This window comes from Myxocyprinus asiaticus, chromosome 31, assembly GCF_019703515.2.
Source record: "Myxocyprinus asiaticus isolate MX2 ecotype Aquarium Trade chromosome 31, UBuf_Myxa_2, whole genome shotgun sequence".
Lineage (NCBI taxonomy): Eukaryota > Metazoa > Chordata > Actinopteri > Cypriniformes > Catostomidae > Myxocyprinus > Myxocyprinus asiaticus.
Window position 1 is genome coordinate 14,531,162 of NC_059374.1, and position 25,940 is coordinate 14,557,101.

At 39.0% G+C, this 25,940-nt stretch overlaps 1 protein-coding gene across 5 annotated transcripts in view; it reads left to right on the forward strand.

Moving 5' to 3' along the window:
- The first annotated feature begins 19,638 nt into the window (after window positions 1–19,638).
- The window catches only part of LOC127421910 (ras-related protein Rab-4B), a 32,930-nt gene continuing 26,628 nt past the window's right edge, over window positions 19,639–25,940 (forward strand). For all 5 annotated transcript variants that reach the window (XM_051665127.1, XM_051665124.1, XM_051665123.1 and 2 more), the window contains exon 1: window positions 19,639–19,785. In XM_051665127.1, the coding sequence (XP_051521087.1) occupies window positions 19,770–19,785 (16 nt within the window). In that variant the 5' untranslated portion in view covers window positions 19,639–19,769. The remainder of the gene's footprint in view (window positions 19,786–25,940) is intronic.

Consider the following 25,940-nt stretch of genomic DNA (forward strand, 5'->3'; position numbering starts at 1 on the left):
AACCCTGTATTTCACTCTGTTCAGCACACAAAGTGATTGAATGGCTTCAGAAGACTTGGAATATAGTGCATGAATTGTATCGATTATTTTTTTTATATTTTTATTTATTTATTACCAACCAGGGTCACTATTCACTCACAGTATGGAAAAAAGTAAGACTTTTTACAAATTCAACTTTTGTGTTCCACAGAAGAAAGTCAAATGAGTTTGGAGGGACATTAGGGTGAGTAAATAATGACGGAATGTCTATTCGTAGATAAACATTTCCTATAACCAGGAAGTCTGTGCAAAAACTATTTTGACATGGTGATGTGTTGTCAAAGCACTTGAAAAGCAGTTACAAACAATACCCAAAACATCTTTTAGGATGTGTCATTTATGACCATTCTCTGACTCTTGTTTCCCAAGGTAGTGGAGCATATCCCACTGAGACAGATAGCAGAGGAGCATGTGTATGTGTGCGAGTGTGTGTTTGGGGTGCTTGGGGGTTACACAGCTTCCAGCCATTAGCTCAATGCTGTTCAGAAAAGCTCACAGAAGGTCAGATAAAGATCAGAAACAGGCAGGGGGTCAAAGTGCTCTTTCCAGTGAACATGACTTGACTTGTTCCTCAGTCCTGACCGATCAACCCAGCTCCTTCAGGGCCCAGTTCACCCTTGTTGGCTTCTCCACACATAAACAATGCACACAGCTGTGACGTTTAATCAGCCTTTTTTAGTTTGTTGATGTTAGGACCCCTGAAGCTTGGCCATGGGCGTTTGGACATCTGGAGCAATGTCATTTTGCACTGGAAGCAAATTGGCTTCTTGTCGTAGTGAATCTGTTAACAGCAAACAGATAACACACCATGCTTGAGTCTAAACAGGCATATTATTCAAAGGTTTTATTGACTTCCGGTGGCAGTCCATTAGAGCAGGAAAGGGAAACAGCTTAACAACTAAAGTGATGCTATTAACTGTTTTACCAATGTCTTTCTAATAATGTTTTAGAAAACCTAAAAAGTTAAGTAGTCACTGTGAATTCGGCAACAGTATGTCGAAAGTTCTTACTGAAATTCGAACTACTGCCCCCAGTTGCTGAATCTGGAAGTGTTTTTGAACAAAGGCTTGCGTTAACTCCTGTCTCTGGTGAAATGTCCACAGGGTGGTGCCAAAAGCAAGTTTTAAAGTGAGTTTACAGTCATGCAGTCAAAAAGAATTCATATTTTATTAACCCTACCCCTTAACTCAAACCCCAACTCTAAACTTAACCATCAGTGGAGTAAAAAACTAAAATTTTAGCAACCTCAGAAGAATCATCTATGCAGCCTTTCAACATCGTTTATGTGATCGTGACACTGATCTATAGAACTGGATTGCTGATGACATCATAACATTGAAGCCACTGGGCCACCATATATTTATGCCCATACACTCCAGTGTGCCTATTGACTTCATAGGAAAACATCTCATTTCAAAGAGTAAACATTACTCATTCAACCACCACTTTATATTTGAAATCTGCCTGGAGGGCCTTACACTGCACACACATCCTACACATGTAATTATTTATACATTTTCCTGCTTCTTGAAAGCCTGGGCAAGTACATCCATTTCATAAAGTAGTTCTAACTCACTACAGTGGCAAACAGATTGTGGAGGTGGGGGCATGGTCGAGCATCGATTTGTGAATGGAGAGCGAGATCGGGAGACGAGAGCGGTAAGGGGTTACACCTGTGGATAATTTAACAGCTGTTCTGTGTTGCAGTGAGAGGGGACAGAGATAAAAGGGAAGATGAGAGCCACAGGGGGAGGAGAGTGATGCACACTTGCTGTGTGTGTGTGCGCTGTGTTTGTGTAAAGATTGCTGTGACACTGAAAAGTGATTTGCACAATAAAAAGACGAATGAAGGTGGAAATTCATCTGGCCTCTGCTTCCTCATTTCAAAGAGAGTTAAAGAACCTGTTACAGTGGTGCCGAAACCCAGGATACTTTTGGAGGAAGAAACGCCTTCATGGAGTCCTCGCCATTCACCAAAGTCATCAAGACTCTTGCCAGCATCCACCAGACACAACATCAGGCCCTTCTGGACTTGCGTGCGGAGCAGGAGCAGCATTTCCAGGTCCTGCTCCAAACTCCGGCGGAAGACCAACAGGTATTGCGGAGCTTGATGGCCCAGGAGAGTACTCCAGCCACGACCCCGGCCGCAGCTATAGTCCCACCCCAAACTACACTTGTGAAGATGGGGCCAAAAGGCGATCCAGAGGCATTCATCAAGCACTTCGAGCAGGCGGCTGAAGCGTGGAGCTGGCCGAACGTAGGCAACCCGTTTGCTGTCCGGTGAAGCCCAGTTTGCGGCCCAACAACTTCCGGTTACTAACGCTATGGAGTACATGAACCTAAAGCAGGCCATCTTGCAGCAGGTTGGCCGTAATCCAGAACAACAGGGGCACCGATTTTGGGAAAAGACCCTGATGGTGGTGAGGGCTCCGCCCCTCCCACCCTCCGGGCAATCCCAATGGGTGATTTCCCACTGAAGCACACGAGACGAGTCTCTCAGGCACGCCTTTGACCAAGTGAGAGTAACTGATGGTCAAAAGCTTCAGCCCAGTGTTGCGCTTTCCTATCCCTACTTTTCAATTTTTAATAATTTTATATCGAGTGGCGCAGGACGCTCAATTAAAAAAAGATTGTTAATTCCGAAAGGCCGCCGGGAGATGGTCTCATTATAATCCGATGGCGGGGCATTTAGGGCAAGATAAGACACTGAACCAAATGTATGGTTTTATATGAAATTATGAAAGGCCATTTGAAATTGTGCCCTTGCATAATTTTCTAGGTCTATTGTGCTGAACCACACTGATTCAGCCCATATGAAGATGCTTTATTGAGCTTACAGTATCTGTTAAGAGAAATTAATACCACTGGAAGGGCCATACGTTCATGAAAACTTGCTCTGTGTGTTCAATGTTATCTGCAATTCACATCTTTCTCCAAAGAGTGGTTTGTTTTCCTTTCTTCTTTGTATTTTGAAACCTCCCACTTATATACAGCAAACACACTTTCCAAGCTGCTGCGGCTCTTCGCAGCACAACCAACTAATGATGTATCATGTATTTTTGGCTTAATTAAGCTAAGGCCTGAAAGGCTCTGAAAAGATAAATGCCTGTAATAGATTCCAAGTCAACATTGTCTATGCCTTTGTCCTTGAAATACAATGAGTCTCAATGCAGGTCTTGATCTTTGATTATTTTTGGAAGAGAAAACAATTGAATGAATTGCTTGCATCAGTCTCAACTGTATTGAAATACCCCTTTCATAAGCACACTTATCCCTAAGGATTCTCCAGTCTCTTAAAACTGACCACAACAGGGTTAAAAACACACATAATGCCCTGAGGTGTGGATGGCTTTATACTATTATTCTATACACCATACCTATTTTTACCTGAGTGAAGAGGGAGGATGTGGGCAATACATCCCAGAATAGTCTTAACCAGGCTTTGAACTTTAAATCATTTTTCCCTCTCAAAACCTGATTATTTCAGTCTTTGTGAGTTGCTAGCCTAGGGCTGACTTATCAGTGCTAGTCTGACATGTCATTGTGGCATGAGAATGCAGGTCTGTATAAGCAGGGGTCTTTGACGGGGTCTCGCAACCCCTAGAGGGTCTGCGGCGGTACTGCAGGATGCATGCCAATTATTGTTTGATTTCAAATATATCTTTATGGAAAAAATGGTTAAACAAAAATGCAATGTAATGTATCCGAAGATTAAGTTAAATGTTTCATGATCCCTGCCACATTGAAAAATATTAAGTAAAATTAAAATGTAATGAACAAGTATATGACTGTGTACATAAATAATGATTGTTTTACTGGTCCAATGCATTATTAAAACCTGGAAGGATAGTGGTAAACTGTCAGCTTTGTGGAAGAAATGTGGTTGGAAAAAAATCTTGAATGATCATGATCGGAGATCACTAAAATTCTTGAAGTCACTTCATAAAAAATCAACAATAGAACTCACAGCTATGATTAATAGTGAAAGTAAGAGCATTTCCACACGCACAATGCGACAAGAACTTACAGCACCATCATGCATAGTGCCCACTGTACAAGCCTGGAGGCAGTGTTATGATCTGGGGTTGATGCAATTGGTCAGGTCAAGGCTCAGCAACGTTATGCGACAATAAAATGAAGTCAGCTGACTACCTGAATGTACTGAATGACCAGGATATCCCATTAAGAGATTTTTTTTCTTCCCTGACGGCACGGGCATATTCCAGGATGACAATGCCAAGATTCATCGGGCTCAAATTGTGAAAGAGTGGTTCAGGAAGCATTAGGAATCATTTTCACACATGAATTGGCCACCACAGAGTCCAGACCTTAACCTATTTTAAAGTCTTTGGGATGTGCTGGAGAAGACTTTACGGAGTGGTTCGACTCTCCCGTCATCAATACAAGATCTCTGCAGTTGGATACAATTGCTCAAATATCTGACTGAAAGTTCATGATTTTGGTCCAGATTGACACAATTTCCTGAAAATAAACACCTGTATCTTAATGGTATCCCTGGTATATACAGTCCAGTATATTTTACTGATTGCATTTATGGGCCCATTTTAGGTCAGCATAGTTTTCATCTACATTTCCACCTCCAGTGCATGTCCTGATATCACCCACAAACACCCGACAGACCAGGCTGCCTTGACCTGGTCCTGATCTGTGTACCACTAACGAGTTTGTCCAAGGTCACAAGCATGGCACCCTCACAATCTCAACAATGAAAGCCTTAAGGTGTCAGCCTTGTACGACAGAGCACACGCTTTTTCCTTTAAAGTTTAGACAACCTTAAGAAAACATCCGTGCTGCATACGGCAGGCACTCCCTCATCCTTTTAATCTCAGAGAGAGAAAGACCTTTCAAATAATGTGGCGGAGAATCTGTCACAGGAAAATTAAAGTAGGGAGGAAATCATGGAGATATAGTGGCAGAGGGGCCTGTGATCTATCACCTGTTGGCCCTGGGCGGTCCGGCATGACAAGGGCTTTGAAGATGTGTGCACGAGGCCCCTCAGAGTTTATCTGAATAAGGAATGTGTGGACAGAAGAGAAGTGAAGATGACAGTATCTTAAGTTTCAAAAAGAATATAGCCACTCCAGCTAAACGCAAAATTGTTTTGTCTAGGTTTCCCAAAGAATGTGGCACTAGAACTCACTTCTTAACACAACAGTGATGCAGGGATATCATTGCACATTGATTCAAAGTTTAATTAATCACACACTGTGGTACACATGCAATACAAAGGCAGTTCAATACATTACATTAAAAAAAAAGAAAATATCTGTAGATATAACAATAGAAATGTATGTAAATTGAATATCTATATACACAGAAATAAATAAGAGATTAGAAAAGGTTTGATTTAAGGATTGAATTATCATTGCAGGATTGAATTGCAGTTGGTTACAGTGTGACGCATCTACATATTTCCATTGATCATGGTATAAATACTGGGGGGGTTGATCTTGCTTGTTAAAATAACAGATTATTGCTGTTAGCTCCCCGCCATCCCCCCTGGAAATTACACCCCTGGATTAAAGTAATATGGCTGACTGTGAATACTACATTTCTACAATGGCATCTGAAACCGTAAACTATTGATATCAAATGATGCTGCATCCAAGCCAAATGTTACTGAGTGCACCTTTAATTGAATTTGAGAGTTTTTACAAGCAATTTAATTTCATTCATTCAAATTAAGTCATTCAGCCAGCATAATTTAGTTGGATTATGTCCAATCAATGTACTATAATAGTTTTAACTCAACTTTATTAGGTTCATACTAATGTTTAATTAAATAAATTTCCTAATGTTGGTCCTACTTAATTTATTTTATTTATCATTAGTATATGTCAGGTGAGCAAGTGTAAGGACAGTGAAACTGTTGCACTATCAATTTGATAGCAACTGCTTATGGAGCAAAGCAGCACTTAAATCACACATCACTGGAACATGAAAGTCCATCCTCAACCTAAGCACAAGTGCTATTCTTCACCACAATGGTCCCCAAAACTCAAGCCGAACAGGCACTCTTTTAAAATACCAATACTACAGAACATTAAACATTAACAAATCTCCTCCTATTCTCATCTTGCTCAAAAATGCATAAAATAACACTTCATTTCAATATTTGTTCACCCCACCCAGTCCCATGCAAATCATGCTGGGAAATGGAAATCCCCTGTCTAGTTTTATCAACGCTACAAAAAGTAATAATGTAGTTCAAACTCAAATAGATTAAGTAAACTTCAGTTTTACATATTTTTAAATTAACAAATATCAAGTTGTGATAAAATGTTTTAGAATTGTGTTGCTTTAGTTCATTTTAATTAAGTAAACTGAACAACCTGCCAAAATCCTTTTTTGAGTCTGTGTTTTAAGACTAAAGTTTTTTTTTTTTTTTTTGCCATTTTAAATAACCTATTAGATTTTTTGCAGTTCATATAAATAGTCCTGCAGTGCGATGCATTATGTTATTTTACACCAATATTAGGTCATAGAAACTGCATGCATAAAAGATATACAAGAATGGTACATAATGTTGTGTCAGTAGTTGTAAAATTGTAGATGAAGGAAAGAATGTCATAATATCACACTGCTGTCATTGCTTGAAACGTCAATTACCCAAATGCAGTGAACCAGCATATACCTCCATACAGCACTGCTCTCAGAAACGACATTATATTGACTGGAGTTTGACTACCACAGTGTGGACATGTGTGGACATACTCTAACTTATTCTATTAAATTCGATGAATTAACTGGTCAGCCACATGTGGATGAATCTCTCAAACATATTACACATTTCCCCCTAAAAATCAAAAGAAAATTACATATTCCATAAAGAAAATGAATCCTATTGTATAATTCCATTTTTAATACATTACTGTACAAAATCAGGATACTGAATACAGTGGTTTTTAATTATTATTTAAATCTACATACATTTAAGGCAGGCTAGGCTATAAATTATTTATAAATAGAATTTCAATAATAGGGCCTATATCATTATTTTTCTAGCATTACAGTAATGAGCTGGAGATGTTTTGCATTACAATAATTAGAACAAGACTGGAGGGTAAATATGATTAATAGTCATAATGCCATCAAATAATGTCACAATGCAATAAATAAATAAAAAATATTCCAAATAAGCTGCATTTATGCTAAATTAAATGTATTATTTGGGGTGAAGTATGACACATGGCATTTTTTTCAACATTTATAAACATTTTAAGAATAACAATAATGGGCAAAAGTTTATATAGCTACTGTATATTCATGTGTAAGTGACAAATTCACATGAGAAAAACAAAAACAAATAAACAAACAATCAAAAAGGACAAAGAAAAAAAGGGAAAACATTATCATACAAAACACTTCCAAAACACTTTAGTAGTGTATCAAAAACCTGTCACTTTTCTCATTTTTTACTAAACAAAATTAAAACAAATAGATTTAAAAAGTGGTACCTGTTTCATTTAAAAAGTGTGGATTTAAAAGATCAGGCCAGGAATTTCAGAAAGTTTTGTTTATGTATAAAACATGTACCAAAGAAATGAAGAAATGATGGCATACTCTGGTACAGTAATTTTAATTTGCGTCATGACATCAGTAAGATGTAGCACGCTTGCAGTGCACTGCAGGTCCAGAAGTGTATAGTTGCAGGCCATGGTCGGCGCCACGGGGGGGCACCAGGGGGCAGTGCCCCTTCAGCCAGACCACTGTGCCCCCTCTGTCAAAATGTTGTATTTGAACCAATTTTATAATTTAGTTATTATCTTTAAATGTGTTTAACTTTTTTTGCAAGCCTTAATATTATATAAATAAAGCAAAATTAATCCTTAAACTATTTGTAGTGAGTAATTGAACATTTCAGGTGGAAGGTGGGGACAGGAACACTGTCTGGCCAATTGACTGCTCTCTTCTTAATTAGAAAAATGTTTTCTGCCATGTAATTCAGTCAGAGCTCAGAGGCTCAGCGGTTTACTACCTTTTGCTGTGTTTTGTTAATGAATATAAGTTGTCTTAAACATTATTTAGGTTGATAAATGGATAGAATTTCATTCACTCAAACAAACAAAATTCTATCAATATGAATTGATTAACTTTTATAAAAAAAATTACATTCATAAAATTTTAATCTATTGAGATTTTATTCATTTAATTTTGTTTAAGATTACTCAATTAAATTTCATGGAATTTTGTTATGAAATTGAAATGCGTTAATCTGAAATATAGGCATGTTTTTGGAGTGTGCTCTCCAGAGGATCATTTGATTAGAAATGTATTAAACAAACTTTTTTAGATTTAGCTTTTTGTTAACTTTTGTATATTTTTGGCATGTTTTAAAGTGCAGACAGGCCACAATTTCAGACACATGTACAGGCAAGGGATAAAAGAAGCGTTTTCTGGCTGCAGCCTCTGCTTCACAACAGTTACCAGGAAGTGAACATATATCATGCACTCTAGTCAGGGCCGTAATCACAATCTACATTGAGGGGGACAAGTCCTATGATCCCAGATACTATGGCCAGATTGTCCCCCTAATAATTGATATCCTTGTTGTTGTTCTGCTGCAGTCCATTATGCACCGCTGTAGGAATAACACAATGGTTTAAAAAAGTTTACATTTTAGCATGCTCAGTGGTCTAACAATGCTCGTCAATGTCATTTGAGATGAAGTTGGGACTCAAGTTTAAGAAGCTAAACTGGAACCTCGTTGATTAATTTTTATCCCAGCGCCGCGAATCATCAAGCAGTTCAGGTTAAGAGTGTTAGTGTCATGTAAGATGTAAGTATCTAACTAAACATGCAATATTTGCCCACTGTTATATGATTTAAATGTCGTACAGTCCAACAGTAATTTCCAATGGTGCAAACTATATTCACCATTTGGTGAAATTTGCCATTTTTATTTAAAAATATGTCATGTACAGTACGTGATTTGTATGTCATTCGTAATTTTGAATGTGAAAACTTTAACGGAGCCATTTTCAGCATATCAGGCTGAAGACAAAGAGCGAATGTGTGTATGTTGTAAAGGAATTGAATGAATGTGGTTAACAGGTACGTTTCTGAAATACCCTTTTAGAAAATTCATTTGATATTGTCTTAGAAAATGATCTATAACACAAAGTAGAGCGTCATCACCATCAGATTAGAACTAGAACATGGTAAGACCTGTGACTTGTGGCTTCGACTGAGTTTTTAGGCTGTGACAAGGACAGTGTCATATATTTTTAGTGCAAATATTATTAGGTAATAATTAACAATCAGTTAAAGGTCTTTATGTCTTTAATTAATTCTGAATTTTGTACAGCATCTATTAAGAGTCTATGTTTAAAAGATACATGAAGTATTTTAAGTATGTCCTCGTCAGGTCTGTGCTCAAAAAATGATCCACCAGTTAAAGGAGAAGTTCACATAAAAATGGAAAATGTACTTTTACTCACTCATTTACTCACCCTAATGTTGTTCAAAACCCATATGCTGTTACAGCTCTATTCCACAGAATAACCATTTATAGTGAGCAGGAGATGTCAAGCTTCATAAAGGACAAATAAAATAAAGTGTAATTAAAGGTTCAGTATAAAGACTTCATAACAGTAGTCCATATGACTTGTGCACTATATTCCAAGTTTGGGGGGCCACACAGCAGCTATGTGTTGTATGAACTACTTTTAAGGTATTTTAATGATGATTTTTTTCCCTCTTTGACCTTGACAGCAGTGGTGTTTTTGTATGTTAAAGAGCAGCGTTAGGATTCTTGTAGAAAATATTGTGTTAAGATTCCACTGGGGGAAAAACACAATGAGGAATAAATTGAGGGCAGTTAATAATCTTGTGTATTTTCTTTTTGCTAGCCAGCTGACACAGTCATGTCATTTTACAGATACATCAGTGATGAAAAGAAATTCAAATTATATTCGTCTTTTCTTTGATACAGCACAAAAAAGAAAGAAAAGATGACTGAAACAGGTGTATTGCTAGCAATACAGAGACAGTATTTGTCTTGTACTGTGTGAACTTGAAAAAAAAAACATAGCTATTAAAGAACCAAAAATTATAAAATGTTTGGTCACATTTTAGAAATGTTATCGAATTTAAAGCCTTTATTCAGAAAATAACATTTATCAACTTTACTATTTTAAAGTACAGAGGACCATTATATTTGTGACCTCAACACCCATGACCCCCCACTCCCAAAATGGTTTGATCCCCCCAATGTTCATGGCATGGTTACGGCCTTGACTTTACTTTAGGAGGTGTTTAGGTTTGTGAGGTTTGCAAGCCCAAAGACTCTTTAGCAGAGACGGGTCACTTCTATTAAAATTAATGGGAGAAATTGGAATGCCCAACGGTCACCGACAGTCAACAGATGAAGAAAGGAAGTTTCTTTTACTTCAAGTAAAAGAGCCAATCACCTTTTAGATACAGACATCGCCTGTCAATCAACTCGAGAATGCGCACGTGCATTAGCTATTCAAGTTTTACAAATTTTGTTTTTTAGCATAATCTGAGGTAGAGAAGCACAATTTATGATACCAGTGTAGTCAGATTTTACTGCTGATTTGAAATATGTTCTTTGATTGTAATCTTGACCAACCGTAGATTTGTAGATTTCGGTCATTCCCCATTCAAGTAGATAGGAGCTGCACTGGCATGCCGCTTATTTACATAGAGGATAGCTCACCGGAAGCATTCCAAAGATGGCCGCCGAGTCGTAATTTTCAGCAACGTTAAATTTTATGGTAAAGTGGCAAATCTGTGCCCCCTTCGAAATTTCAAATGCCCCCTCGGGTAAATTATCCTGGCTCCGACTCTGCTGCAGGCATTGCTCCAAAAAGGGGCGTGAGCTCCAAATCGCCATTGAAGATATAGGGAGCCCCAAACCTAACCCTTTCCCTAACCTTAACCATGAGTGGAAGTGACGTCCCTTTTGGTGTTGGTGCAACCCCCTTTTGGAGTAACCCCGCCCCATTTTGGAGTAACTCCACCCTCTTTTGGAGATTCCGCCCCCATCTGGAGGTCTCTGCCGGCCTTTTTGGGCAGGTCTGTGTTGTAAAACAGGAAACGGTGACTGTTAACGGGAAGAGGGCCATTATCAGAGGAACTGTAAAGAACAGAAAATTGAGTAGTGGAAGTGGTTGGGTGAGATTGTGCATCTATCAGGGGTGACAGTTCAGAAGGATTTGAAGAGGGAGTAGGCTTTCTAGAAGTTAGATATCAAACAAAGCATAAAGGGTCCAACAATTTATCACCAAAGATGAACAGCAGTTCAGTAAGGCTACAAAAAAAGGCTAGGGGAGAGAGGACTTTTCCAGAAAAACGTAATGATAAAGAACAAGAATATAAAGTGATGCTTACATTTGAGGAAGAATCGGGACGACATTTACCCCCGATAAGTTTATCTAAAGCTATTGGGGTGGGGGGGGGGGTTAGTGATTGTAAATAACCATGCACTCTAGTCAGTGCCGCAGGAGAATAGCGTGAAGCCTCCACGTGTGCTACATCTCCGCGGTAACGTGCTCAACAAGCCACATGATAAGATGCGCGGATTGACGGTCTCAGACGTGGAGGCAACTGAGATTCGTCCTCCGCCACCCGGATTGAGGCGAGTCACTACGCCACCACGAGGACTTAGAGTGCATTGGGAATTGGGTATTCCAAATTGGGGAGAAAAGGGGAGAAAAAAAAAAAAGAAATACATATCTGATTTAAATAATAAGCCAGACATCATATGTCTACATGAGACTTGGTTACAGCCACAGTATAACTTTATAATCAATGGATACTGTTCTATTAAGATAGGGTTCAGGAAAGAGGTGGGGGAGTAATTAGTTTTGTCAGTAATGAGTTGCAGTACAGAGAAGTAAATGTGCCTATTGAAATGGAATGTGTTGCAGTGGAAGTATATTTAGATGAAGGAAACTTCATCATCTTTAATCTCTACAATCCATGTCTTCCTAACAGCAACACTATGGAGTAAGATTAACAGGACATGGAGTAGAGAGGTTTGTTGCAGAGATTTTAATGCACATAACACATTATGGGGTAGCACATATACTGATCCAAATGGAATTATAGTTGAAGAGTTTATGGAAGAGTGAGATCTAGTATGTACAAATGATGGAACAGGAACCAGACTAAATGTAAATACAAATAAATTATCATGTCTAGACCTGACAATAGTGTCTGCATCTCTAACAGACAAATGTGAATGGGCAGTTCTTGACAATACAATTGGTAGTGAGCATTTCCCAGTCTGGTGCACAATAAGAGTGAAGACATCTACAAATAATCAAGTGAAAGAAGGTAAATGGGTATTTGAAAAAGAAAATTGGGAGTTTTTTGAGTCAATGTGCAGAACAAATATGGATATGATATATGTTAAAGGATCTGTAGATGATCACACCAATAGTATTAGAATATGGATCTATAATGCTGCCATATCTAGTATAGATAAAAGTTCTGGAAAGAGAAAAGGTAAAATGGTTCCATGGTGGACAGAGGAATGTACAAAATCAATGAAAATGAGAAATAAGGCATTTAAAATGCTCAGAAAGATTTTATGACTTTGGAGAATTTATCGGAATATAACAGAATAAGTGCGAGTAGTCGCAAAATAATTAAAACAACTAAAAGAAATCACTGGAGAAATTCTTGCACATCTATAGGTAAAGAAACAAATATCAGTGAAGTCTGGAATATGTTAAAAAAAGATGAGTGGAAAAGGGAAACATACAGGTATACCAGTACTCACAGAGGATTAAAAATGTTATGTTTTGCGGAAGTGTTTAAATTAAACAATAATAGCGAGTATACCACAAGAAGAGAAAAACTGATAAGCAGATATCCAGATAAAAATTCACAGATGTTTCCATCAGGTGGAAAACTGGATATGGAGTTTAATATGTCTGAATTCAAGATAGCACTAAATGGATGTATGGAGAGGATCAGTTATGCTACAATATGTTTAAACACATCAAAAGAAGCTCAGAAAAAGACCTCTATAACAGGATATGGACAGAAGGCAAAATACCAGAAAGTTGGAAAAGTACTCTGATACTTCCTTTTTTGAAGCCAGGTAAAGAACCTACAAGTCCCAGGAATTGAAGGCCAGTCACACTTACATCCAATTTATGTAACGTGATGGAAAAGTTGATAGTACATAATATTTCCTAGAATATAAAGGATTGATTAGATATTATCAATGTGGCTTCAGGAAAGGAAGGTCAATATTAGATGCACTAACAAGAATCAGTAACGAAACAGAAAAGGCACTTAGTATGAAAGAAACAGCAATAGTGTACTTTGACATAGAAAAAGCATATGATACAGTGTGGAGGGAGAGGTTACTTGTTAAACTATGGAAAATAGGGGTTGAAAGAAGAATGTACAACTGGATATTACAGTTCTTGAATATGAGAACATTTAGAGTAAAGGTGGGATCTTCAATATCAGAAAAATATGATGTAGAATGTGGTGTACCAGGGCTGTGTCATCAGCCCTTTATTATTTAACATAATAATAAATTACATTTGATGAGGTAGGTCCAGGAATAGAAACTGCATTATATGCAGATGATGGAGCCATATGGAAGAGGGGAAGAAATATTAATCATATTAAATCAATGGTTCAAAAGGTAGTGTTATCGGTGGAAAAATGGTCAATAACATGGGATTTCAAACTATCAATATGTAAATTATGTTGCATGTTCTTCTCAAGAAAATCAATTCCAGAGTCAAATAAGTTATTTCTGTATGGTAGTCCATAATAGAGAGTAACAACCTTTAAATATTTAGGATTTTGGTTTGATAATAGATATACATGGACGCTACATATAGATATTAAGGTTGAAACTAAATGTAAACAAATTATTAATTTAATGAGAACTATATCTGGTAATAGTTGGGGAGCTGATAGTAAATCATTGATGAATATGTACAGGGGGATGCTGAGACCTATATTAGACTATGGATGTGTTATCTATGGAGCTGCAGCTAAAACTAATCTCTATAGATTGAATAGACTGCAGGCTAGGGCTCTAAGATTAAGTACTGGAGTTTACCGTTCCACTCCAATTAATTCATTAATAGTGGCAACAGGAGAACTACCATTAAAAATAAGAAGGAAAAAACTGGCACTGGCATACTGGGGCAGACTAAAGGGCAGTACTAAAGAACACTTGGCATCAGGGCCGTTTCAGACCATTCTGGCGCCCAAGACGAGATCCCTATTGGCGCCCCTGTTCTGGGGGGGTGAGGGGGTGTTTGGGGAGCATGGCAGCGGCCTCTGCTTAGGGACCGCCTAGTTCGCATACACCTAGAAACGGCCCTGCGTAATGTGTTAAAGGATTGTTGGGAATATCAGAGCAAACAGGGTAGAGGATTTTGTTGGGGAATTAAGAGTGTGGTAAAGAGATACAGTCTGTCACAGATTACTTTAGGACCATCGGAAGCTATAGGAGTGGTACCACCATGGGTATTGCCAATGGGTAAGGTTGACTTAAATCTATAAGACAAAGAAATATATGAGGGTAATTGCAATAATATGTATGTAGAGAGAATTATTTAAGGAGGAATTATTTCCCTTTTATACAGATACTGTATATACAGATGGATCTAAAGCACCAGACACTGCAGTTACTGGAATTGGAATATACATCCCAGAATTTAAAATCCATGTCAAAAAAAGATTGTTAAATAATTTATCAGTATATGCAGTTGAGTTGGTTGCATTACTTGTAAGTCTCCAGTGGGTGAAACATGTTAAACCAGATAGGGTTATCATATGCTTAGATTCTCTATCAGCTCTCAGTAGTCTTTGCAGTCACCATTATTGGACATATACAGACATATTATTGGATATTTACATGGTATTACAGTCACTAGATAATATGAGAACTGATATAAGATTCTGTTGGGTACCAGCACATAATGGAATAAAGGGTAACAAGATTGCGGACATGCTAGCAAAAAAGGCACTAAGGAGTAATACAATAGATATAGAGGTGGCATTAAGTAGAGGGGAAATTAAATCAGTTATTAGAAATGCAGTAATAAATGAGTGGCAGAGATGGAATGGGATGGTGGTAAATTAGGAAGACATTACTATAACATTCAGCCAACAGTACGCGAAAATAAATATAATAAAGGATGGAATAGAAGAGAGGAGGTGATATTATCAAGACTATTGGTGCGTCCAAACCGCACACTTCTGCACTATTTAATGTAATTTTGAAGTGTAAATAGTGCGAGTAGTATATTTACACTGAAAATGCAACAAAAAGAAGTGTACTACGAGTGCCCGGATGATGCATTTTTTCAACCGTCAAAACGGAGTGTAGAATATTGGACACTTCGTGCACTCAGCGCATGCGGTTTGCCGTACATAGCGGAAGAGGCAGAGTTACCGGCAGCGATGGTGATGTGGCATAACAATTGTAAATAATGGAGAATATAAGAACTAGCGCAACTTCTGTGAAGCACCTTACAAAGGTGTGTTAAACGCCCAATTCCTACTACTTAGTAGGTCCTCGTGGTGACGCGGTTACTATCCTCAATCCGGGTGGTGGAGGACAAGTCTCAGTTGCCTCCACTTCTGAGATAGTCAGCCCACACATCTTGTCACGTGGCTCGTTGTGCATGACACCGCGGAGACTCACAGCACGTGGAGGCTCATGCTACTCTCCGTGATCCACGCACAACTTACCACGTGCCCCACTGAGAGTGAGAACTCCTAATTGTGACCACGAGGAGGTTACCCCATGTGACTCTACCCTCCTTAGCAACCGGGCCAATTTGGTTGCTTAGGAGACCTGGCTGGAGTCACTCAGTTCGCCCTGGATTCTAACTCGTGACTCCAGGGGTGGCAGTCAGCATCAATACTCGCTGAGCTACCCAGGCCCCCGAATATGTATATTATTGAGATATAAGTGATGAACTGAGGGTGAATAGCATGCTAAAGCTTACGGCAACAAAACACTTGGGTTTGAACCGTCACTTCCGTCAGCTGTAAAACGGCGAATGCTTCTATGTAGTGAAAAGCCATAAAGCATTCCATTTGGGATGATACTACACTTTGAAAATTCATACACTACATGGCTGAGTGCATAGTACATTTTGTAAGTGCACAGTGTATAGTTTGTCATTTGGGACACAGCTTTTGATTTGGACTTGTGGGACTTAAGGCATCTATGGCAATAATAGCAAAACACGATACAGGCAGGTGTGAATGCGGCAAATTAGAAACTGTAGAACATGTCATGTTAAAATGTGAACAGTATCAGAATCAGAATCAGAAACAGAATCAGCTTTATTGCCAAGTATGCTTACACATACAAGGAATTTGTCTTGGTGACAGGAGCTTCCAGTGTAAAACAATACAAAAACAATACAAAAACAGCAGCAAGACATAGATAATAATAAAAATTAAACAAATTGTTATACACATACGTACATACACACACAGACACACACATACAGACATACAGACATACACATACGTAGTGCAATCTAATACAAATCTGTTATCTGTTATGTACAGTGCAAATACAAATCTGTTAATGTACAGTGCAAATGTTTTTTTGTTTTTTTTCTGGGTTTTTTTTTTCAGAGGAATGAAATGGCAGAAGAGGTTGGTTGTGTTGGATAAATATAAAAAAGACTAAACTGTGTATTGCACATAGTTATTGCTCAATGGGGCAATTTAACTGTTCATGAGATTGATAGCCTGAGGGAAAAGATTGTTCCTGTGCCTGACAGTTCTGGTGCTCAGATCTCTGAAGCGTCGGCCAGAAGGCAACAGTTCAAAAAGGTAATGGGCAGGGTGAGTGGGGTCCAGAGTGATTTTTCCAGCCTTTTTCCTCACACTGGAAGTGTATAGTTCTTGAAGGGTGTGCAGGGGGCAACCAATAATCCTCTCAGCAGTCCAAATTGTCCTTTGTAGTCTTCTGATGTCTGATTTCATAGCTGAACCAAACCAGACAGTTATTGAAGTGCAGAGGACAGACTCAATGACCGCTGAGTAGAACTGTATCAGCAGCGCCTGTGGCAGGTTGAACTTCCTCAGCTGGCGAAGGAAGTACAACCTCTGCTGAGCCTTTTTCACAATGGAGTCAATGTGTGTCTCCCACTTCAGGTCCTGTGAGATGGTAGTGCCCAGGAACCTGAATGACTCCACTGCTGCCACAGTGCTGTTTAGAATGGCGAGGGGGGTCAGTGTTGGGATGTTCCTCCTAAAGTCCACAATCATCCCCACCATTTTGAGCGTGTTCAGCTCAAGGTTGTTTTGACTGCACCAGACAGCCAGCTGTTCAACCTCCCTTCTGTATGCAGACTCATCATCATCTCGGATGAGGCCGATGACAGTGGTGTCATCTGCAAACTTCAGGAGTTTGACAGAGGGGTCCTTGGCGATGCAGTCATTGGTGTAGAGGGAGAAGAGTAGTGGGGAGAGCACACATCCCTGGGGGGCACCAGTGCTGGTTGTACAGGTGCTGGAAGTGAGTTTCCCCTGTCTCACAAGCTGCTGCCTGTCCATCAGAAAGCTGGTAATCCACTGACAGATAGACATGGGAACAGAGAGTTGGTGTAAATTATTCTGGAGTATAGCTGGGATGATGGTGTTAAAAACCGAACTGAAGTCCTCAAAAAGGATCCTTGCATATGTCCCTGGTCTGTCCAGATGTTGCAGGATATGATGCAATCCCATGTTGACTGCATCCTCCACAGACATGCTCGATAAGCAAATTGAAGGGGATCTAGAAAGAGTCCAGTGATGTTCTTCAGGTGGACCAACACCAGTCTCTCAAATGATTTCATGACCACAGACGTCAGGCCGACAGGTCTGTAGTCATTAAGTCCTGTGATTTTTGGTTTCTTTGGGACAGGAATAATGATTGAGTGTTTGAAGCAGCAGGGAACTTCACACTGCTCCAGTGATCTACTGAAGATCTGTGTGAAGATGGGGGCCAGGTGTTTAGCTCAGGATCGAAGACACACTGGTGAGACGCCATCTGGGCCTGAAGCTTTCCTCGTCTTTTGTTTCCGAAAGACATGGCTCACATCATCTTCACAGATCTTAAGTGCAGGTTAAGTAGCAGGAGGAGGGAGGAGGGGGGTTGAAGGAGGTGTTGGTGTTTGTGTGAAGTGAAGGTCAGAGTGGGTGTGGGGTGTGCGATTGGGCCTTTCAAATTTGCAGTAGAATACATTCAGGTCGTCAGCCAGTTGTTGGTCCACCACAGGATTTGGGGTAGGAGTCCTGTAATTTGTGAGTTGTTTCATGCCACTCCACACTGACGCAGGGTCGTTAGCTGAAAACTTGTTTTTTGAGTATCTTCTTTTAGCCACTCTGATTTCCTTGTTTAGTGTGTTCCTGGCCTGATTGTACAAGACTTTATCCCCACCCCTGTAGGCATCCTCTTTGGCCTGACGAAGCTGCCTGAGTTTTGCTGTAAACCACGGTTTGTCGTTGTTGAACTTTAAATAAGTCCTAGTAGGAATGCACATATCCTCACAGAAACTGATATATGATGTAACAGTATCTGTGAGCTCGTCCAGGTCTGTGGCTGCAGCCTCAAAAACACTCCAATCCGTGCAATCGAAGCAGGCTTGTAGTTCCCGCTCTGCTTCATTGGTCCATCTCTTTACAGTCCTTACTACTGGCTTGGCTGATTTTAATTTCTACCTGTAGGTTGGAAGAAGATGAACCAGACAGTGATCAGAGAGTCCCAAAGCTGCTCTAGGGACAGAGCGATATGCATCCTTTATTGTTGTGTAACAATGATCCAGTATGTTCTTGTCTCTGGTGGGGCATGAGATGTGCTGTTTGTATTTGGGCAGTTCACGTGTGAGATTTGCTTTGTTAAAATCCCCAAGAATAATAATAACTGAGTCCGGGTATTGTTGTTCCGTGTCTGTGATTTGATCAGCCAGCTGTTGAAGCGTTGTGTTCACACACGCGTTTGGCACGATATACACACTCACCAGAATAAATGAGGAAAACTCCCACGGCGAGTAGAAAGGCTTACAGTTAATAAAGAGAGCTTCCAAATTAGGACAGCACATCCTCTTTAACGTTGTTACATCTGTACACCAACTTTCATTGATGTAAAAGCATGTTCCACCGCCTTTCGTTTGCCCAGTTAACTTCGAGATGCGATCAGTATTCAGTAGAAAGGAAAATAATGCGAGAAAGTTTGAAAGGAAAGGAGGGAGATATGGATTTGTTATTGTGGTTGTTGGGAAAAGTACAGGAAGATAAGAGGAAATTGTAGGGTAGTTATGGAATTTGTGGAAAAAACTGGACTAGATCGAAGGATATAATAATGTGAAATACTAATTAAATAGTGGAGGATACATAACAATTAATTGCACACACATAGAACTGATAAACACCTTGAATGAGGTGGTCGGGGCATGGGAGCTGAATACGCAGCAGCTCAGATCACACACTGCAGGGAAATTATACACTACATAACACACAGCATATGATAGAGCGTCACCATGATGGATGCACAATGTACAGTAGGTGGCGGAATGTGCTTATGACACCAACCCGCCATTACACCCAAAGGAGAAGAAGAAGAAGAAGAAAACAGGAAACCGTGAGAGGCGTTAGCAGTAGCCAGTGGAAACGAAACCACAGCAAAATCCATATCTGAGGGAGAGGAACGAGTATCCATTAGCTGGTTGAGTGGTTTCATCGGTTGGAGCGACATGTCAGAGACGTACGGTAATGACAGTCTATTTGTATTGTTGTTAGCTGTTGTTAAAGCTAGCGAGCACTGGCGCGTGCGTGTGAGTGAGTGCGCGTGCTGCAAAAACATTATCACCAGGAAGATGATTATTCTGTACAAAACTTTAATTCTGTAAACAGATACCAGTTAAGTTTAACTCGCACATAGTAATATCAACATAATCCCTTAACCGTCTGCTGCCACTGTTATCTTGTCAGGCTGTCTGTAAATGTAGATTTGTTAGGCTTTCCACTCACTGAAATGGGCCGGTCAGATATAAAATATTATATAGTTATATTATTCTTGTTATGCTGTAAGTTAATCAGAGAATTAGCCTAAAAGCTGTTAACTGATTTGACCTAATTGCTGTCAATTCTTTAAACAATGTCACCAATATTTACATTAAGTTGATGTGAAACACATCTTCTGTCTACTTGTTAAAAATATTTGCTTCTGTGGTGACGATAAATGAAGTTAAATGCAATGTTTCTGTGCGTGTCATTTCCGTTATCAAAAGTGGTGACGCAAAACCTCCACCAGCATCATGCAGTATTACCCTGTGTGGTTTCTACCCGTTTCACTTTTACACACTGATAGAAGTTGGACTGATTGTCCTTACTGTTGTTGGCATTGATCCCTCTTAAAAAGGGTATGCGTGTTTTCTTTATGCATGGAAATACCTGGTTGCCCTACCTTACTTAACATAACAGAACACCTTTTAATGTACGTTGAAGTGCAAAGTATTTTGTACTTCAACTCACTAGTTGAAGACCTCTGAAATGTCTCTGCTTAGGCTAATTTTATTTCTTGTGTCTGACTATTGACCGGTGTATTTGCACTGTAGGTGAACAAATATTAATGTAGTTAAAGGAGCAATATTTAACATTGACATCAAGCGTTTAAAATGGGTACTGCAGTCCAAATTCAAAATATCGGAGAGAATTGTCTCCCCCGCCCCCTCCTCCCCAGACTCAATGCTCACGCAGGCTGCCAGGTTGAGGACACGCAACAGGAACGAGCAAACTGACGATGGCAAGTGACGAGCCTTACACTGTAAGTTGATCAGCTAATGTATACATTTGCAATGTTTTTATTGTTTGAAAATTATAATCCGGCTCATGTGGATTTTTTTATAATTCTGTCAATAAATTCCATGGCTGTAGCGCACTGTGTTGCCCACTAACTTGTATCAAATAAGCCAACCTGGGGTGTCGAAATACTATTGGGAAATGGGCAGTGGGCGGGATCACACAGGCCAAAACACCAACAGAAATTCCGTCCCGGAATGGACATTTCAAAGTAGAATATACTGGCTGTAGCATTGTTTTTGGAGAACCCAAAATTTCAACGTATTACTATAACATATTGTGATAATTTTATGCTTTAGTACAGTAAATATATTAAATGAAATGATATGCTGAAAACACCTCTTACCTGTCAGATCTCACTGAAATATGTGCGATGAATTATCACACCTCTCTCTGTAACAGCCCTAGACTCTGTAAACAGCGGTGGAAAAGATGTCCGCGGGCCACGGTCAGATCGTTTGTTTAGCAAATTAGAAGACTTTCTGCCTGTCAGTCATTGTGGGCATTCACCTGGCTGCACCAAATAAGAGTTGGTTAGGTGTCTTGCTCCCGTGAAACGCTGTGGGTCGGATTGCGAAATGCTTAGGTGACCCATCACCCTCCACCTGCTCCAACACAACAGTCTTTAGTGTGTTTGTGTGTGCGCGTGTAATTGGAGTGCGGGATTTTGTTAAGAGGGGGTGTGGCTAATTTGGCTAAAATCACTTAAACCTCGTGTGACCCTGCCTACACATGCGTGGACCTTGTATTTTGGCTTCGCTATACGCAAATCATTATTTAAATTAAACCGACTGATCTCAGTTCAGGAGACTCTGGATTGTCAGTAAAGTTAAACTTTCGACAAACAAAGTCATGTGACAAAACAACATGGCGCCGATCACAGCAGAGTTTGTCTTTGGGAGAAATGCCAACAAAACTACATCTGGTAAGAAACCTAATTAAGTTTACATTGAAACCTGTTTGAGTCTCTAGTTTCATCTGATACGCAATTTTTAATATTTGAGCGATTTATTGCGAAACGTCACGCTGTTAAACACAATGTACACTAATGTGTACAGTAGCACAAGGTTTTCATTAGAAATCCTGCACAGTGCATTTTCACGTTGAGAAAATATTTTGCTTTCAGAGGCTTTGTATGGAGTTAGGATGAAATTAAGGTGCATTTCAAACTATTCTGAGACCAGTGCAGACAGACAGCACACTGCAGGTTAAATCATTCACTAAATAGGGAGCAAGGGAGCATCCTATTTCTCTTTATGTAGCCAAGTGCATTTAATCCAAACTTCCTATCAAAAGTTCAGTTTGAGGCTGCATTGGACCACTCAACATGTTTGGCAGACATGGGACAATGGTAATCAGTACTTGGATTCAGAATTTATAATGTATAATTTTATTTTAACATGGCTGGCAGTGATTGGACAATGCTGGCCATTACTATAATTAATTATGCTAATATCTGATTGGTAAAATGCTTCAGCACTAGCTATCACTTATTTGTTTGACAAGAAAGAACATTACGATTTTGTTGCCAAAGTAGGAAAAAACATTGTAATATAAAAGTAAAATCAAGTAAAATATTTGTATTTGTATAGTTTTTTATTTGTGCTTTTCCCAATACACATTGTTTCAAATCAGCTTTACAGAAAATCAGCTGTAATATCTGTAACGTCTCAAAAACATGAATAACCAACACTCCTGAAAACATAAACAATTTGATTAAAGAAAATTCTAAAAAGACTTTCTATAGCTTAGTATTATTTAAAATTTCACAACTTAGTCCCGCTGTACATATGTGGACATACATTTTTTGGTGTAGAATTATAATTTTTTTGCATGTTTATTAGGTCCTACTAGCTACAAATCAAAAAGGGAAATGGAAAATGCACACAGCAGTCATGCTCGGGTCTCAGGAGGTTAATTTGGTTACTAGTTTCATGTTGCAGAAATCTTACTCTCCTCCAGCTCCCCATCAATCTGCTGTGAGTCCGTTTCATTGTGCTTGGCCTACAAATTAGTTTTTTTTTACAAATGTCACTCCTATAGCGGTTTTGTTTTTCTTATGAAAACATAGCACTATGCATGTAAAACAACATCTAGATTCAAAAATGACAAATAAAACAAAAACAAACATTTGCACTCACACATAGAAACATACATTCAATCTTCAGAAGCGATACGATCACTTTAAACCAATGACAATATTAGCCTAACACTTAGGTGAATTATTCTGTCATGTAATCACAGCACCACCCAATGCATGAGTTGTAATGGCAAGATTTAGGTGAGAAGCAGTTTCATTGTTGCCCAAAAAGCAAAGAAAAATCCAATTGTGATTAATCAAGTAGTGTTTTTACTTGTCGAATATTTAAAGATGAACAAGTACTCGATTAATCGATTACTCATGCACATCCCTACTGCATACACTGCTATTTTTTAAAATAGTACGTGAAACAGTTTGTATTATGCAATAAACATTTTAAACAGTAGAATGCTACACTGTTCTACATGACCTCATTACTTTACATGGTGTCCAGCTATGACAGATAACAGTTGTTTTGAGTTTTTAATCCTGTTTGTGTAAACATTTGTCAAGAAAAAGATTACAGCGAAAAAATTGCAGCTGATATTACTTCTGGTTAATTCATCATTCAAGTCAATTCAAGCACCTTGCAAATGTAGTAGTATCAGCCAATTGTGTGGCAGCAGTGCAATGCATAAAATCATGCAGATATGGGTCAGGAGCTTCAATTAGTGCTCACATCAACAATCAGAATGAGGAAAAAAAAATGATCTCAGTGATTTCAAATGTGGCATGATTTTTGGTATCAGACGGGCTGGTTTGAGTATTTTTGTAACTGCTGATCTCCTGGGATTTTCACGCACAATAGTCTCTAGAGTTTACTCAGAATTGTGCCAAAAACAAAAAACATCCAGAAATGCATTGTTGATGAGAGAGGTCAACAGAGAATGGCCAGACTGGTTCAAGCTGACATAAAGGCTACGGTAACTCGGATAACCACTCTGTACAATTGTAGTGAGCAGAATATCATCTGATGAAACATTTAGCCTATGTTGGATATTAGTGCTGGAGTAAAACTGTCCATAAATGCCCTAAAAGTCAAAAATGCTGTGTTTCTTGAAGTTGTTAGTAAATGTATAGGCTGGCTGTGAACATACAGCTACTAAATGCTTTTCCATGAAAAGATGCTCAAGGTCATGTAGTCAGAGTACACACACTGTCTCCAGAAATAGCACCTAGTCTGCTGACTGTCTGGGCCTGGACCACTTTATTTAATATAACTCGATATGCTAAAATATCATTTTGCAGTGTGTGTGTATGTCATTTATTCAGTGGAAAGTCATAAAAAGTCCAAACAGTTTATGACAGTTTATTCATGATCATTCCAGTTCATTCCAAAACCTAGTGGGCTTTATAAGCATGCTCCTGACATTGCAAACTTTGCGACAAAGTCAATGAAAAAATGATCAGATTCCAGGATGGCTAATAAGTCGAGAGAAATCTTGATTAGAAATATATTTTAGTCAGTACTGAAAAGAATTGGTAGAAAATAGCTTAATGTAATTACAAATTAATTAACTCTGTGATTTGTATTTGCAGCTTATTAGCTTTATTAGCTTAGCAACATGCTAATGAAAGACGATTGGAATCAATTGCGAGTTGAGTACCCTGTGCTTTTTGTGCGAGTAGGGCTATTTGTGTGGGACGCAGAGTTGCTGCCTATTCAAAATCAGTCCCTTATGACACTACATGACAGTTAAGATGCTGCCTTAGAAGGCAGCTGCTTATGTAGGCAGCTCACTAGGGTTTGGAACAGAGCTAATGTTTTTGTCCAAAATGCTCTGGCACACGTTTAGAAAATATACTTTTCTGGGTCACACTTTATATTAGGTGGCCTTAACTACTATGCACTAACATTAAATACATACAAGACTATGTATTTACTGTGTAACTACATGTTGTTCTGCAAAATTCCCACATTTGCTGCTACTGAGGTTGAGGTATGGGTAGGTTTAGGAGTAAGGGTAGGATAAGGGGTTAGAGTTAGGTTTAGGGTAAGGGTTGGGTTAGGGGTAAAGTTAACATTGTAACTACAAATGTAATTAAATGCAAGTACTTTAAATGTAATTACAATACAACAACATGTATGTACTTAATAAGTACATTGTATCAAATGGTTAAGTACATAGTAGTTAAGGCCACCTAATATAAAGAGGGTCCCTTTTCTGTTATGATCCATATGTGTACTTGCATATATGCTGCAAATGTTCCAAGCTAACAGTCATGGACCCATAATCTCCATAGATCATCCTGTGATGCTAAATTCTTCCTCTGTTACAGCTGTTATGACTGAGTGTATCTCATGCCCGCACATGCAAATAGTTCTTTCTCTGTGTCCTCTTTCAACACAAAGAGCTTTTGGGACAGTATCCCTCACACAGGTCAACAGCTGAACCCTGCGGTCTGCTGCGTGGGCTGGGTCAGGACCCGCTCCAGTCCGAACATCTGCACAGCACACACCCTCACAGAGACATCCTGCTATGCTGTAATTGTTCCTTGAGGAAGGGCTTAGATATGTAAATGCATTTTGACACTTTTATTTTCTTTTATTTGACAATGTTTTGTATTGATTGATATAAAAGCCACAAACAGTTACTTGATAAGCACTATTGATAACCAATACTAACGCCGGGTTCACACATCCTCCGTGAGCGGGGCGGTCACGTTGGGCATTCGCATTGGCCGCGTCTCTTCTGCGAGAAACAGCAGCGTCTCTGCGCAGAAAATAAAGTTATCTATGGGGTCCTACGCCAAATTTTTTCTATAATAAATTCATTATAAGCTGAGGTTAATGCTGCTTCAAGGACAACAGCGGGCAGTCACGTGCACTTCATCTTTATCAGCACACTCGGTTGTGATTGGTTAATGTTGTGTCTATACTGTACACCTATATACACAGAATGGCAAAATGTCCGGCAGTTTATTAATTCTTTCCTTTATTAAGTTATTTTATTCAGTTTACTTGCATGCAGACATGTAAATT